The sequence below is a fragment of the Stenella coeruleoalba genome (genome assembly GCF_951394435.1).
Source record: "Stenella coeruleoalba genome assembly, chromosome: 12".
NCBI lineage: Eukaryota > Metazoa > Chordata > Mammalia > Artiodactyla > Delphinidae > Stenella > Stenella coeruleoalba.
In genome coordinates, this window is record NC_137158.1 from 41,680,699 (window position 1) to 41,698,804 (window position 18,106).

An 18,106-nucleotide genomic window follows, 5' to 3' on the forward strand; every position below is an offset into this window, starting at 1 on the left:
AATGATGTTGAGCATACTTTCATGTGTTTGTTGGCAATCTGTATATCTTCTTTGGAGAAATGTCTATTTAGGTCTTCTGCCCATTTTTGGATTCGGTTATTTTATTTTGATATTGACCTGCATGAACTGCTTGTATATGCTGGAGATTAATCCTTTGCTAGGTGCTTCATTTGCAAATGTTTTCTCCCATTCTGAGGGTTGTCTTTTGGTCTTGTTTATGGTTTCCTTTGCTGTGCAAAAGCTTTGAAGTTCAATTAGGTCCCATTTGTTTATTTTTGTTTCTATTTCCATTTCTCTAGGAGGTGGGTCAGAAAGGATCTTGCTGTGATTTATGTCATAGAGTGTTCTGCCTATGTTTTCCTCTAAGAGTTTGATAGTTCCTGGCCTTACATTTAGACCTCTAATCCATTTTGAGCTATTTTTGTACATGGTGTTAGTGAGTGTTCTAATCTCACACTTTTACATGTACCTGTCCAGTTTTCCCAGCACCACATATTGAAGAGGCTATCCTTTCTCCACTGTACATTCCTGCCTCCTTTATCAAAGATAAGGTGACCATATGTGCATGGGTTTATCTCTGGGCTTTCTATCCTGTTCCATTGATCTATATTTCTGTTTTTGTGCCAGTACCATACTGTCTTGATTACTGCAGCTTTGTAGTATTGTCTGAAGTCAGGGAGCCTGATTTCTCCAGCTACAGTTTTCACTGTCAAGATTGCTTTGGCTATTCGGGGTCTTTTGTGTTTCCATACAAATTGCAAAATTTTTTGTTCTAGTTCTGTGAAAAATGCCAGTGGTAGTTTGATAGGGATTGTATTGAATCTGTAGATTGCTTTGGGTGGAAGAGTCATTTTCACAATGTTGATTCTTCCAATCCAAGAACATGGTATATCTCTCCACCTGTTTGTATCATCTTTAATTTCTTTCATCAGTGTTTTGTAATTTTCTGCATATAGGTCTTTTGTCTCCTTAGGTAGGTTTATTCCTAGGTATTTTATTCTTTTTGTTGCAATGGTAAATGGGAGTGTTTTCTTGATTTCATTTTCAGATTTTTCATCATTAGTGTATAGGAATGCAAGAGATCTCTGTGCATAAATTTTGAATCCTGCTACTTTACCAGATTCATTGATTAGCTCTAATAGTTTTCTGGTAGCATCTTTGGCATTCTCTATGTATAGTACCATGTTATCTGCAAACAGTGACAGCTTTACTTCTTCTTTTCCAATTTGGATTCCTTTTATTTCTTTTTCTTCTCTGATTGCTGTGGCTAAAACTTGCAAAACTATGTTGAATAATAGTGGTGAGAGTGGGCAACCTTGTGTTATTCCTGATCTAAGTGGAAATGGTTTCAGTTTTTCACCATTGAGGACAGTGTTGGCTGTGGGTTTGTCATATATGGCCTTTATTATGTTGAGGAAAGTTCCCTCTATGCCTACTTTCTGCAGGGTTTTTAAAACAAATGGGTGTTGAATTTTGTCGAAAGCTTTCTCTGCATCTATTGAGATGATCATATGGTTTTTCTCCTTCAATTTGTTAATATGGTGTATCACATTGATTGTTTTGCATATATTGAAGAATCCTTGCATTCCTGGAATAAACCCCACTTGATCATGGTGTATGATCCTTTTAATGTGCTGTTGGATTCTGTTTGCTAGTATTTTGTTGATGATTTTTGCATCTATGTTCATCAGTGATACTGGCCTGTAGTTTTCTTTCTTTGTCACATCCTTGTCTGGTTTTGGTATCAGGGTGATGGTGGCCTCGTAGAATGAGTTTGGGAGTGTTCCTCCCTCTGATATATTTTGGAAGAGTTTGAGAAGGATAGGTGTTAGCTCTCCTCTAAATGTTTGATAGAATTCGCCTGTGAAGCCATCTGGTCCTGGGCTTTTCTTTGTTGGAAGATTTTTAATCACAGTCTCAATTTCAGTGCTTGTGATTGGTCTGTTCATATTTTCTCTTTCTTCCTGGTTCAGTCTTGGCAGGTTGTGCATTTCTAGTATTTGTCCATTTCTTCCAGGTTGTCCATTTTATTGGCATAGAGTTGCTTGTAGTAATCTCTCATGATCTTTTGTATTTCTGCAGTGTCAGTTGTTACTTCTCCTTTTTCATTTTTAATTCTATTGATTTGAGTCTGCTCCCTTTTTTTCTTGATGAGTCTGGCTAATGGTTTATCAATTTTGTTTATCTTCTCAAAGAACCAGCTTTTAGTTTTATTGATCTTTGCTGTTGTTTCCTTCATTTCTTTTTCATTTATTTCTGATCTGATCTTTATGATTTCTTTCCTTCTGCTAACTTTGGGGGTTTTTTGTTCTTCTTTCTCTAATTGCTTTAGGTGGAAGGTTAGGTTGTTTATTTGAGATGTTTCTTGTTTCTTAAGGTAGGATTGTATTGCTATAAACTTCCCTCTTAGAACTGCTTTTGCTGCATCCCATAGGTTTTGGGTCATCGTGTCTCCACTGTCATTTGTTTCTAGGTATTTTCTGATTTCATCTTTGATTTCTTCAGTGGTCAGTTCATTATTAAGTAGTGTATTGTTTAGCCTCCGTGTGTTTGTATTTTTTACAGGTCTTTTCCTGTAATTGATATCTAGTCACATAGCATTGTGGTCAGAAAAGATACTTGATACAATTTTAATTTTCTTAAATTGACCAAGCCTTGATTTGTGACCCAAGATATGATCTATCCTTGAGAATGTTCCATGAGCACTTGAGAAGAAAGTGTATTCTGTAGTTTTTGGATGGAATGTCCTATAAATATCAGTTAAGTCCTACTGGTCTAGTGTGTCGTTTAAGGCTTGGGTTTCATTATTTATTTTCATTTTGGATGACCTGTCCATTGGTGAAAGTGGGGTGTTAAAGTCTCCTAATTTTATTGTGTTACTGTCGATTTCCCCTTTTACGGCTGTTAGCATTTGCCTTATGTATTGAGATGCTCCTCTTTTGGGTGCATAAATATTTACAATTGTTATATCTTCTTCTTGGATTGATCCCTTGATCATTATGTAGCATCCTTCTTTGTCTCTTGTAATAGTTTATATTTTAAAGTCTACTTTGTCTGATATGAGAATTGCTACTCCAGCTTTCTTTTTATTTCCATTTGTATGGAATATCTTTTTCCAACCCCTTTCAGTCTGTATATGTCCCTAGGTCTGAAGTAGGTTTCTTATAGACAGCATATATACGGGTCTTGTTTTTGTATCCATTCAACCAGTCTATGTCTTTTGGTTGGAGCATTTAATCCATTTACATTTAATATAGTTATCTATATCTATGTTCCTATTATCATTTTCTTGATTGTTTTGTTGGTATTTTCCTTCTCTTGTGTTTACTGCCTAGAGAAGCTCCTTTAGCATTTGTTGTAAAGCTGGTTTGGTGGTGCTGAATTCTCTTAGCTTTTGCTGGTCTGTAATGGTTTTAATTTCTCCATTGAATATGAATGAGATCCTTGCTGGATAATCTTTGTTGTAGATTTTTCCCTTTCATCACTTTAAATATGTCCTGTCACTACCTTCTGGCTTGTAGAGTTCCTGCTGAAAGATCAGCTGTTAACCTTATCGGGATTCCCTTATATGTTATTTGTTGCTTCTCCTTTGCTGCTTTTTTTTCTTTGTATTTAATTTTTAATAGTTTGATTAATATGTGTCTTGGCATGTTTCTGCTTGGATTTATCCTGTATGGGACTCTCTGCACTTCCTGGACTTGACTATTTCCTTTCCCATGTTAGGGAAGTTTACAACTATAGTCTCTTCAAATATATTCTCAGTCCCTCTCTTTTCTCTTCTTCTTCTGGGACCCCTATAATTCGAATGTTGGTGCGTTTAATGTTGTCTCAGAGGTCTCTGAGACTGTCCTCAATTCTTTTTATTCTTTTTCTTTATTCTACTCTTTGGTAGTTATTTCCACTATTTTGTCTTCCAGGTCACTTATCTGTTCTTTTGCCTCAGTTATTCTGCTACTGATTCCTTCTAGAGAATTTTTAATTTCATTTATTGTGTTGTTCATCATTGTTTGTTTGCTCTTTAGTTCTTCCAGGTCCTTTTTAAACATTTCTTGTATTTTCTCCATTCTATTTGCAAGATTTTGGATCATCTTTACTCTCATTACTGTGCATTCTTTTTCAGGTAGACTGCCTATTTCCTCTTCATTTGTTTGGTCTGGTGGGTTTTTACCTTGCTCCTTCATCTGCCGTGTATTTATCTGTCTTATCATTTTGCTTAAGTTACTGTGTTTGTGGTCTCCTTTTTGCAGGTTGCAGGTTCGTAGTTCCTGTTGTTTTTGGTGTCTGCTCCCAGTGGGTAAGGTTGGTTCAGTGGGCTGTGTAGGCTTCCTGGTGGGGGGGGACTTGTGTCTGTGTTTTGGTGGATGAGGCTGGATCTTGCCTTTCTGGTGGGCAGGACTGAGTCCATTCGTGTGTTTTGGGGTGTCTGTGACCTTATTATGATTTTAGGCAGCCTCTCTGCTAATGGGTGGGGTTGTGTTCCTGTCCTGCTAGTTGTTTGGTATAGGGTGCCCAGCACTGTAGCCTGCTGGTCCTTGAGTGGAGCTGGGTCTTAACGTTGAGATGGAGATCTATGGGAGAGCTTTCACTGATATTATGTGGGGCTGTGAGGTCTCTGATGGACCAATGTCCTGAACTTGGCTCTCCCACCTCAGAGGCTCAAGCCTGACACCTGGCTGGAGCATCAAGATCCTGTCAGCCACACAGCTCAGAATAAAAGGGAGGAAAAAAAAAAAGAAATAAAGATAAAATAAAAATAAAATAAAGTTATTAAAATTAAAAAATTATTATTAAAAATAAAAAAGCAGGGCTTCCCTGCTGGCACAGTGGTTGAGTCCGCCTGCTGATATAGGGGACGCGGGTTTGTGCCCCGGTCCGGGAAGATCCCACATGCCGCGGAGCGGCTGGGCCCGTGAGCCGTGGCCACTAAGCCTGCGCGTCCGGAGCCTGTGCTCCGCAATGGGAGAGGCCACAGCAGTGAGAGGCCCGTGTACCACAAAAAAAAAAAAAAAAAAAAAAGTAATAGAAGAAAGAAAGAAAGAAGAGAGCAACCAAGCCAAAAAACAAATCTACCAATGATAAGTGCTAAAAACTATGACAAAATAAAAACAAACAAAAAAAAAAACGGGCAGAACCCTAGGACAAATGGTAAAAGCAAAGCTATACAGACAAAATCACACAAAGAAGCACAGACATACACACTCAGAAAAAAAGGAAAAAAAATACATATATTAAGAAAAAAAGGAAGAGAGCAACCAAATCAATAAACAAATCTACCAATGTTAATAAGCTCTAAATACTAAACTGAGATAAACATAAAACCAGAAACAAATTAGATGTAGAAAGCAAACCCCAAGTCTATAGTTCCTCCCAAAGTCCACTGCCTCAATTTTGGGATGATTCGTTGTCTATTCCGGTATTCCACAGGTTCAGGGTATGTCAAGTTGATTGTGGAGATTTAATTTACTGCTCATGAGGCTGCTGGGAGAGATTTCCCTTTCTCTTGTTTGTTTGCAGAGCTCCTGGGGTTCAGCTTTGGATTTGGACCCGCTCCTGCGTGTAGGTCATCTGAAGGCATCTGTTCCCCACCCAGACAGCATGTGGTTAAAGCAGCAGCTGATTAAGGGGCTGTGGCTCACTCAGGCCACTGGGAGGGAGGGCTACGGAATGCAGGGCGAGCCTGCGGCAGCAGAGACTGGCATGACGTTGCAACAGGCTGAGGCATGCTGTGTGTTCTCCTGGGGAAGTTGTCCCTGGATCACGGAACCCTGGCAGTGGCAGGCTGCAGAGGCTCCTGGGAGGGGAGGTGTGGATAGTGACCTGTGCTTGTACGAAGGCTTCTTGGTGGCTGCAGCAGCAGCCTTAGCATCTCATGCCCATCTCTGGCGTCCGTGCTGATAGCCGCGGCTTGCGCCCATCTCTGGAGTTCGTTTAGGTGGTGCTCTGAATCCCCTCTCCTCGCACACCCCGAAACAATGGTCTCTTGCCTCTTCTGCAGCTCCAGACTTTTTCCCAGACTCCCTCCCAGCTAGATGTGGCGCACTAGCCCCTTCAGGCTGTGTTCACGCAGCCAACCCCAGTCCTCTCCCTCGGATCTGACCTCCAAAGCCCAAGCCTCAGCTCCCAGCCCCCACCTGTGCTGGCGGGTGAGCAGACAAGCCTCTCAGGCTGGTGAGTGCTGGTTGACACTGATTCTCTGTGCGGGAATCTCTCCGCTTTGCCCTCTGCACCCCTGTTGCTGCATTCTCCTCCGTGGCTCTGAAGCTTCACCCCCCCGCCCACCCCCCATCTCCTCCAGTGAAGGGGCTTCCTAGTGTGTGGAAAGTTTGCCTCCTTAACAGCTCCCTCCCAGAGGGGCAGATCTCGTCCCTATTCTTTTGTCTGTCTTTTCTTTTTTCTTTTGCCCTACCCAGGTACGTGGGGAGTTTCTTGCCTTTTGGGAGGTCTGAGGTTTTCTGCCAGCGTTCAGTAGGTGTTCTGTAGGAGTTGTTCCACATGTAGATGTATTTCCGATGTATTTGTGGAAAAGAAGGTGATCTCCACGTCTTACTCCTCTGCCATCTTGAAGGTCTCCCCCTGCCCCCCGAGGTGTAGTAAATTCATGTTTTGTGTGTGTGTGTGTGTGTGTGTATGTTTCTTTCATTAATTGAAGCACATTTCTCCCAGTTTTTTTTTTAATAAATTCATGTATAATAGTGTTCTTAAATATATCACTCATCCCACCTAACCAAAAACATACATGTGAAAGAAAATATAACATGAATAAACTTACATTCTTCTTCTTTAGGATCAAGCTGTGTAACACTAACAGATAAACGGTCCACACGTTCTTGTAATGAGTTAACTCTGAAGGAAAAACTATGTGCCTCATTGAATAATTCTCCAAATATATCTTCAGCATATTTACCTAAGCAAAAATGAAGCATATACCATAAAAGTTAATGTTATCTGAGATAAATATCAAACAATTTAACATTTAAAAACGCTGCCCCAATGAATTTGGTATTTACTTGAAAGTAGTTTAAATTTTAAACCCATCCTAAAGTAATCCAACTGTGACAGAGTGAGAAGAAAACACAAACCCTGGGAAATACAGTTTTAGATACTAGCTCTACCACTTCCTGGTAGGTGACTTGTGGCTAAGGAAATACTCTCCTGCTTTATCCCTATCTACACCTGTTGAGGGTTAGAGAGGTTATAATGTAAAGTACACATAAATAAAACATCTCTAATCCCAATTCAGCAGTCATAAACAGACTGTACACTAGAACCGAATTTCAGGCCAAGTGGCAGAATCCAAGATATTTCATAAACCTAGTAGATGACCTAATCTCAGGTACACCCAAAATACAGATCCTGAAAATTTATGAGAGATATTTTATATTTTCTCTCATTCTAGTTTCTTAAAACATCATAAATCTAAAATCACTGAATTCCTCTAGTCATGTAAATTTCCATTACTGTAAAGAATAAGCCAAAATAATCCCATTCTAAAAGGAGAAATAAAAATTTCTATCTAGTAAATAAGCCAGGGAGAAGTTTTAGATGACCTATAATTTTAAAATGTTCAAGTGTATTTAGAACATATAAATAAATGCTCACAATATAAAGATAAGTCAATCACTATCTATACCTTTGAATAAAAAAAAATTGATGGTCTTCCTAAATCAAGACATTTTAGACCCAAGCGTACAGGCTAGGTTAAATGTAGCTCAACAGTAAGCTCTATAGAGTCCTGTAACAGGGTACTAAATACTTATAGAATGAATTCATTAATCTCACCAGTTTACATTTGAACAATGGCTGTCTTTTTTTCAAAGCACTTCAATATATTATCAGTTAAATCAACAAAGGTTTACTGAGGGCTCACCCTGTGCCTGGTAGGTGTATTTCTTACTGAAGACACCAAGAAATAAAACATAAAATACCTGTCCTAGAAGATTTTATAATCTTTAGGGAAAAAATCATAACTTTAATCTCTCTATAATAAATTAAGAGAAAAAGGATAATTTTGTATATATTCATTCGCTCACATATATTCTTTAAGCCAAAATGACTGGGAATGTCTTATGTGCCAGACTGTGTACCAGATCCTGGAGATATAAAAATGATTGGACGAAGTTCTCTGCCACTGACGGGTTTTGAACAGAGGGAGAAACAAATATTTAAATAAACGTGAAAACCAATTTAATAAATAAGTCCAAATCTTTGTTCCATTCACTTTGAGGCCTTGACATCAATTTCCTCACCCATAAAACAGGAATAAAAATATCTCCTTCAAAGAAGTTATAAGAAAAGGAGAAAAAAGAAGGAGAGGATGGGGTGCAATTGTAGAGTACCTGATACAGGATAGGGGCTCAACAACAGGCAGCTCTTACTATAAAACGACGTAAAAGTCACAAAGCACAGAGAAAGAAGCATCTAAACGTTTGGGTGTGGGATGGTATTAGAGACACTTCCAGAGGCACAGAGTTTCTCTGGCAGATAAGGGAAGCATTCCATACATTTATTCATCAAATGTTAGGGATACAGAGATGGAAGAGACAATTTTAAACCTAAAAGAACTTAGTTTAATACACGGATCTTTAAGTTATAGTCTGTATACCACCTTAAATTACATGCAGATTTTTAATGCATTTGCATTTTTCTGGAAAGAGGGCCCACAGATTTTTCTTTTTTTTTAACAGATTTTTTTAAAAAGAGTTTACACTTTCCCCACCTCAGGTTTAAGCACCAAAGCACTGCAGTGGGTAAGATAAACAACCCCATCTGTTCTCTTTTCATATTCCTTCTTACTTTCCACATCTACCTCCTCCTTCCCTCCCAGAGACAGGTGAAAGGAATAAAGTTCACAATGTAAAACTAATTGTGTATGATCTGAATTTCAACTAACCTTACATTTATTATACTATGTCTCTACTCAAGAATCTATGAGGTCTCATTACCTCTGATGTTAAAATCTAAATCCTCTCAGCTAACACTGTCCTCCATAATCAAGCTCCACCTTACATGTCTAATATCATTTGTCCCTTTAATCCCCCTCATATATTTATTTTTGCCTCCATTCATCTGCCTACTTCTACATGCAAGTTGAAATGCCTTCCTTCTTCATTCATCTCCAGTTTGCAAATTCTTTTGTTCCTTAAAGGCCCAATTCAATTCATATTTCATTCAGCAAGCCTCCTCTAATGACTTCACCTATGCCTATCTCCCTTTTCTCAGTTCCTATAATCTAAAACTCCTGATTTTAATTATATAGATGCTCACACTGTTTGAAACTCACAGAATTCATAATATTAGACTCTTCAACTAAATGGGGTATGTTCTTTTTGGACAAGAAACATGTACCTTTATCACACAGCAAAATATTCAGTGTTATCTGTCCATTGTCTATCTATTATCTAATTAGTCTTATAGAGCCAATCTATTTATCCATCCTCTCACCCATCTACTTTCCTATCTATCTGTCAAATTTTCTATGATTGAGAACAAGAAGTAGGCTCTATCAGCTCATCTTGGTAGCATGAACTGACCATATTCAATAAGAGAAAGGCCTTGGGAAAAGAAAATGTAAAAGATCTCTCAGGTAATTAGAGTCCCAATGGTTGTTAAATAAGATGGCAATAAAATGGGGAAACTTTTGGTATAGCATAAGAAATTTAAATAAAGTGAATTCTATGTTTTCAGTAATTATCTATTATAAAACAGAATTGTGTTCCGCTAGGAAAAACAACTGAACCAGATGCATATTTTTGCAAGGAAGAGGTCAGGACGATGTGCAGCTCCAAGCAATGATGAACTCTGGAGTTGACCTTCACTGCTGTGTGCAATAGCACTTTTGGTGTTAGGAATAGTACCAAAGTGAAAATCTGAATTACCTAGAACCATTCTGAATAGCCTAGCTTTCTAAGTAATTCAGAAATTATTTAATGCATTAATTATTATTTTAACTATTTTGGATGGAAACAAATGTAAAATCTACTCTAAGCTTCCCTGTCTTCTTAAATAAAAATTAAACATAATTTAACCTTTTATTGAGGACTTATAGTCATGAATTGATTATGAGAAACAACAGCTTTGAAATGTATAAGAATATTTGCTTTTACATTAAATGGCCTCTTTCCAGTTTTTATGTTGCTTTTTCCCTTATGTCACTTCTTCCTTTGCTATAAACTATATCTTTTGGTTGGCTTCAGTACTGCTTGCTTCTATTATCTCCCCACCCCCCACCCCCGCCCCGTATCTCCTCTTTTAATGCTCTGAAACATTAACGTTTGGAAACCACATCATAAACCCTGTCTGAATTACCAAAGTAAAAGTAAACAAGTTGGGAGAGGGATCAACTGGTTATTTTATGTGCATGGTCTTTAGTGCTTGGGCTTGTTTATTCTGGCTATCTAGAGGTCTTTTAAATTTAATTCCAGGTTCTCAACTATGTCACATGGGAAAGCTGCCAGAGAGCTTAATTCTGGAGTGGTAAACTATTGTTACACCTTGCTACAATATTTTATGCTTTTTCTTTTTTCTTTTTTTAAATCTCTACAAACTGCTTAGAACATGCCTCTATAGTCTCTGATTCCAAGTTTGAAGTACCCAAAACCTAATTTAGTTATATCTTTACAATGTATTTCTATTTTCAGTCTGGCTACAACATGACCATGTGCTTGCTGACAGATGTTGCTTATATGGACTTTCTGTATCAAACTTGAAAATTCCTTAAATTTTCACCTTCAGATTATGTAAGAAACAGGTTAGTACTGCAAAACTGACACACATTAGTTCTAAATTCTACATTGAAAATATACCTAAAAGAAGTTGTTTATATTAGATCTAATATTCATTTTAATTTAAAGAAATATTTTAACCAAATTTATTAATGTCATTTCTATGCTCTTAACATGTATTCTAATATTAACAAGCTGATGTACCCATATACATATAGAATATATGAATTTTATATGAAGTTATATTACGTTAATAGAATCTAACAGATCATAAAACTGATTAGTGCTAGCAAATGACTTTAAACAATATGGATAATCATATATTAATGTACTTTCTAGGCCTTTTCTTTTGACTTGTCTCCAAAGTACACTTTATATTGAATTTCTCAAGGAAGAAACAAGTAAACAATACATTAATGATTCACTGCTGATAACTAACCTGAAAAAAAAACCCCATCAAATGAGACAACAAATACACTTAAACTCAAAGAAACAGTCTTTTCATTTACTCCTACAACTATTTCATAGGCAATGTAGAAATTTAGTGCTCTCACCAAGAATATTCAAATATAACTTTTTATGTTGCTCTGACTACAAGTGTATGTCCAAATGCTCTCACTTGAAACAAATCAGATTAACAACATCTTTTTACCTTGTGCTAAGTAGTCAATTATAAAAAGAAAGGACAAAAGTTAAAAGGTAAAGAAAAGAGGAGCTAATCCTGCCTATAAAGCCAACCTATGTGGGTGGGTATGGCTGATAAATCTAGGACTACTTAGAGAAGATATGTAGACTAAAACCATCTTGTTTTATCTTTAAAATGAAATATAAATGTCTAATAAAAAGCTAATCCTTCAATTCAAAAGATAAACTATATTTAAAAAAATTTTTCTAATATTACATTTAGAATAAATGGGAAATAATTTATTTAATTCCTTAACCTAGTAGCTCTGTTATGTAATCTTATAATGGAAACAGACTGCCTGTCTCCTCCTCCCCTAACCTGTCCCTTCCACTGGCCTTTATTATCTGACCAACCTGCTTGCCTTCTGTCTGCCATCATGCTGCACTTGACTGATATCCTAATGTCCTTTAGACAACTCACCTGACTAACCTAAATCCTCTGACTAGTTAGTTACTATTCCACATCTTTCACTTTTAGATATTTGGTAATAAAAAAATATTTCCCTATGCTAGTAAGATATATATATATGTATATAAAGAGAGAGATACTAGCAACCCCAAACACAAATAGTTTAAGCCTCGAAAAAAGTAAATAGCGATAACAAGCAAGCAAAAGTACAACTTGAGCACCACCTTTTACAGACTGAATTATATTTTAAAAACAATCTCATTAATTCTTAACCATCATGTGATTCTGTTCCTAAAGATTCTATCCTTATTTCCCTTTCCCAGAGGAAACATGCAGGGGAAGAAGAAATGATTCTAAAACGCATTAATTTTACTTAAAATGACTACATTTTTCAAGATAACTTTGTACTCTTCTCATCAACTATCCCCCCCCCCTCCAAATTAATCACAAGAGTATCATCTTAATACCCTAAAGCATAACATTCTGGTTTACGAGTAGTATTTTTTTGCAGTACGTGGGCCTCTCACTGTTGTGGCCTCTCCCGTTGCGGAGCGCAGGCTCCGGATGCGCAGGCTCAGCGGCCATGGCTCACGGGCCCAGCCGCTCCGCGGCATGTGGGATCTTCCCGGACCGGGGCACGAACCCATGTCCCCTGCATCGGCAGGCGGACTCTCAACCACTGCGCCACCAGAGAAGCCAGCGAGTAATATTTTTAATTGATGTAAAAATACTTACTTAGGCTACTTAGTTGTCTAATTATATTTGCCAAGGAAATATTGGTTACACATTCCAGTTCATTCTTAATTCCTCTAGGCAGTGCTGTGTGGCACAAGTGCCTAGGATCGATGTTTCTTTTCACTAATGGCATCTTGAGATCAACCTCTATGGCAGTTCACCTGTAGGAAATCAAACAATAAATTAACACTTCAGTTTCGACCAACACAGAGTGAGACCTTATCTTTTTCATTTAATAATAAAATATTTGCTAGTATGAAGATGGTGAAAATGGAGTCACCGGGCTAAATGAATCAAAGTTGATTTGTTAACCATTTTTATCTTCAATTATTAGAATGTCTACATTATGTAAAATTTTTTTTTAAAAACTTACTTTCAATGTCAATTGCTTCATGGTGAATTCATAATCATCATCACTATTATTCTCCTAAAACCACTGATTTTACTTACTATACAACTAGGGGTTTTGTTCTAGAGAGTTAGTATGAAAGGTCCTCTGTAAGGAAGTATCTAAAAGGATTAAAGAAACTGCAAGAGTAGTATCAAAATTACACTTCCACATAAAATGTATCAGGCATTCAATAGCTCAGAAATCAGATAGTCCAAGTAGCCCTACATCCTCAATCTAATCAAAACCAACCAAATATTTAATTGATCAAATGGCTCAACCTTCTATGTATTACAGTCAGTCCTCATTTCCCAGGCTTCCCATATGCACAAATTTCAGCTTCCACAATTTGTTAAACAGTCCCCCAACAACATGGCTCCAACTTCACTTACCACAGTATACTAAGTGTGAGTAACTACATAAATACGAACTTCTTTGCTGGCACTTCACAGTTCACAGGTCACTATGTTAATAAGAGATGCACATCATTTCAGTGACCAATCACATCACTTCTTTTCAAAGTCTGTTGGTGATAGGTCACTTCTCATCTGTTACTCAGTTCACCTACAGACAGCAAAGCATGTAGCTGGTTTACCTTCTTGCCTCCCAGTGATAAACTCATATGAAATTTTACAAAATGGTAACTGAAAGAGGGAACTGGCCAACAAAGATAAAAGTGTGGCACAGAAAGGAAAAATGATGACACTGGAGTGAAATTCAAATTGAATATAAGTTGAGTAACAGAAAAAACAGCTGATTGCAGGAATGTTGTCACTGCCACTGTTTGAGAGACACAGATATGCAGTCAGAGGAATTTAGTGAAGGTGAAATTATTGATGTAAATGAGGAAAGTCGTTGTGACAAAAAGGAAGATGTCCCAGAAGAAGTGACAACAGCAAAAAACTTCACAATAAAGGAATTCTTGGAGATATTTCATGACACTGAAAGTGCAAAGGATAAAGTGTTGGAAGCTGATCCAAATTTAGTAGAAAAGAGTAAGAAAATTTACCATGGGACAGAAAAGATGCTTACTCTACTAGCTCTGTTTTTCTAAGTTATACAAGGAAAAGGCAAAGCACTGTTCAAGCTACTCTTGGTTAAGGTTTTTACAAAGAAATAAAGCACTATAATTCTAATTGTTTCTAATGTTTCATATTACATTATACTAAATTAATATTAGCTTTACTAATTTTTTCATTTCCCTATATATTTATAACCAACATAGAAGAATTTTTAATGTTTTGACAAAAATTTTTAAAGATTATGGAACAACTGTTATTTTTTTCCCACTGATCATTAAGATCATTTTGTACAGTTTTATCTTGTATGGTCATCTTTTTTTCTTTTTGGTCCCACACTACCATACAAAGTGAGGACTGCCTATACTTACCTACCGGTAAACAATGTTTACTGAAGGAAGGCATTTAGTATTTACTGAGTTTTAATCACTACCAAATGGAAAGTTTTGGATAAATCTCATTGCATTTAAGTGTTACTCATCACCATTCTTTAAAAACAAACTTTTACATGAAATCTGTCCTCTTTGACCTGTTTGCTCAGCATTCTCTCTACAATTTTAAACCTTTTTACAATTGTACAACATGAAACATGTAGGAAAAAAAGTATACAAAATTGTGCAGCTCAATGATTTAAGCCCCTAGCAAGCTAACATAAGAAATAAAAATCCCAGAACGGTCCCACTTTGGTCTCCTCCCCAGTCACCCTCGCTTCCTTTCTCCCCAAAGGTAACCATTATTCTGACTCTTACAATACATATTTCCTTGTTTTTCTTTATACTTTCACACCTTAAGCAGATAACTCTAAACACTGTAGTTCTGTTTTTATTGCTTTTTGAAGTTTATGTGAATAGAACCATATGATATGTATTATTTTGTGTCTTACCCTTTACAGTCAACATATTTGTAACATTCATCCATGTTGCTTTGTGTAACCGTAGGATGTTCATTTTCAATGCTGTAAGATATTCCACTGTATAACTACACCGCAATTTATTTACACATTCTAATGTTGCTATTATATACATGAGTGTTTCCAGTTTGAAGCTATTATGAATAACATGAACATTGTACATGAACATTCAGGTACAAGTCTTACAAATGTGTCTTATCTACACATTTCTGTTGGAAATATACTTAGGAGAATAGCTTGGTTAAGGATATGCACAGCTTGAACTTTAGGAGACGATGTCAAACTGTTCCAAGAGCGACTGTACTAATGTATACTCCTTTCAGCAGTGTAAGAGGCTGCTGCTGCTCCACATCCTCACAACACTCGGTACTGTCAGTTTTAAAAAATCTAGCAATTCTTGTAGGTAAATTGTGATAACTTACTGCAGTTTTATGTTTTCCCCAGTTACTGAGAGTTTATGCACCTTTTCACGTGTTTATCTTTTGGATTTTTCTCATCTGAGAAGTGCCTAGTCAATGCTCTTGCCCACTTTCTATTTACCATTTGTTGTGTTAGGGTTGATTTGTAGGAACACTGGATATGAGCCATTTAAAGGTTATATATGATGAAAACATCTTCTCTTGTGTCACTTGCTATTTCATTCTCTTGATGTCTTTTATGAGAAAGTGATGGAATTTATCACTCTTTTTCTTTTTGGTTTAGTATGAAAGCACAGGTTTTTTTAAATGTATTTATTTATTTATTATTATTTACATCTTTATTGGAGTATAATTGCTTTACAATGGTGTGTTAGTTTCTGGTTCATAACAAAGTGAATCAGTTATACATATACATATGTTCCCATATCAATTCTCTCTTGCATCTCCCGCCCTCCCACCCTCCCTATCACACCCCTCTAGGTGGTCACAAAGCACTGAGCTGATCTCCCTATGCTATGCGGCTGCTTCCCACTAGCTATCTATTTTATGTTTGGTAGTGTATATATGTCCATGCCACTCTCTCGCTTTGTCACAGCTTACCCTTCCCCTTCCCCATATCCTCAAGTCCATTCTCTATTAGGTCTGTGTCTTTATTCCTGTCTTACCCCTAGGTTCTTCATGACATTTTTTTCCCCCTTAAATTCCATATGTATGTGTTAGCATACGGTATTTGTCTTTCTCTTTCTGACTTACTTCACTCTATATGACATACTCTAGGTCCATCCACCACATTACAAATAGCTCAATTTCGTTTCTTTTGTGGCTTAGTAATATTCCATTGTATATATGTGCCACATCTTCTTTATCCATTCATCCGATGATGGACACTTAGGTTGTTTCCATCTCCAGACTATTGTAAATAGAGCTGCAATGAACACTGTGGTACATGACTCTTTTTGAATTATGGTTTTCTCAGGGTATATGCCCAGTAGTGGGATTGCTGGGTCATATGGTAGTTCTATTTGTAGTTTTTTAAAGAACCTCCATGCTGTTCTCCATAGTGGCTGAACCAATTCACATTCCCACCAGCAGTGCAAGAGTGTTCCCTTTTCTCCACACCCTCTCCAGCATTTACTGTTTCTAGATTTTTTGATGATGGCCATTCTGACTGGTGTGAGATGATACCTCATTGTAGTTTTGATTTGCATTTCTCTAATGATTAATGATGTTGAGCATTCTTTCATGTGTTTGTTGGCAGTCTGTATATCTTTTCTGGAGAAATGTCTATTTAGGTCTTCTGCCCATTTTTGGATTGGGTTGTTTGTTTTTTGTTATTGAGCTGCATGAGCTGCTTGTAAATTTTGGAGATTAATCCTTTGTCAGTTCCTTCATTTGCAAATATTTTCTCCCATTCTGAGGGTTGTCTTTTGGTCTTGTTTATGGTTTCCTTTGCTGTGCAAAAGCTTTGAAGTTTCATTAGGTCCCATTTGTTTATTTTAGTTTTTATTTACATTTCTCTAGGAGGTGGGTCAAAAAGGATCTTGCTGTGATTTATGTCATAGAGTGTTCTGCCTATGTTTTCCTCTAAGAGTTTGATAGTTTCTGGCCTTACATTTAGGTCTTTAATCCATTCTGAGCTTATATTTGTACATGGTGTTAGGGAGTGATCTAATCTCATACTTTTACATGTACCTGTCCAGTTTTCCCAGCACCACTTATTGAAGAGGCTGTCCTTTCTCCACTGTACATTTCTGCCTCCTTTATCAAAGATAAGGTGACCATATGTGCGTGGGTTTATCTCTGGGCTTTCTATCTTGTTCCATTGATCTGTTTTTGTGCCAGTACCATACTGTTTTGATTACTGTAGCTTTGTAGTATACTCTGAAGTCAGGGAGCCTGATTCCTCCAGTTCCTTCTTTCATTCTCAAGATTGCTTTGGCTATTCGGGGTCTTTTGTGTTTCCATACAACTTGTGAAATTTTTTGTTCTAGTTCTGTGAAAAATGCCAGTGGTAGTTTGATAGGGATTGCATTGAATCTGTAGATTGCTTTGGGTAGTAGAGTCATTTTCACAATGTTGATTCTTCCAATCCAAGAACATGGTATATCTCTCCATCTATTTGTATCATCTTTAATTTCTTTCATCAGTGTCTTATAATTTTCTGCATACACGTTTTGGTCTCCTTAGGTAGGTTTATTCCTAGATATTTTATTCTTTTTGTTGCAATGGTAAATGGGAGTGTTTTCTTGATTTCACTTTCAGATTTTTCATCATTAGTGTATAGGAATGCCAGAGATCTCTGTGCATTAATTTTGTATCCTGCTACTTTACCAAATTCATTGATTAGCTCTAGTAGTTTTCTGGTAGCATCTTTAGGATTCTCTATGTACAGTATCATGTCATCTGCAAACAGTGACAGATTTACTACCTCTTTTCCGATTTGGATTCCTTTTATTTCCTTTTCTTCTCTGATTGCTGTGGCTAAAACTTCCAAAACTATGTTGAATAGGAGTGGTGAGAGTGGGCAACCTTGTCTTATTCCTGATCTTAGTGGAAATGAAAGCATAGGTTTTAAATCATTTTATACACTAAGATCATAAGTATGATATTATCTCTTGGCTTCGTTGTTTTGCCTTGCACTTTTTTTTTTTCCTTTCGGTACGTGAGCCTCTCACTGTTGTGGCCTCACCCCTTGCGGAGCACAGGCTCAGGATGTGCAGGCTCAGCAGCCATGGCTCACGGGCCCAGCCACTCCACGGCATGTGGGATCTCCCCGGACCAGGGCACGAACCCGTGTCCACTGCATCGGCAGGTGGACTCT

The 18,106-nt window shown here is 37.2% G+C and overlaps 1 protein-coding gene across 5 annotated transcripts in view; it reads right to left on the reverse strand.

Moving 5' to 3' along the window:
- WASF1 (WASP family member 1) overlaps positions 1 to 18,106 on the reverse strand; it is a 159,019-nt gene that overhangs the window by 13,817 nt on the left and 127,096 nt on the right. For all 5 annotated transcript variants that reach the window (XM_079938830.1, XM_079938833.1, XM_079938829.1 and 2 more), the window contains exons 2-3: positions 12,550 to 12,710; positions 6,770 to 6,904 (exon numbers count right to left, since the gene is read on the reverse strand). In XM_079938830.1, the coding sequence (XP_079794956.1) occupies positions 6,770 to 6,904; positions 12,550 to 12,682 (268 nt within the window). In that variant the 5' untranslated portion in view covers positions 12,683 to 12,710. The remainder of the gene's footprint in view (positions 1 to 6,769; positions 6,905 to 12,549; positions 12,711 to 18,106) is intronic.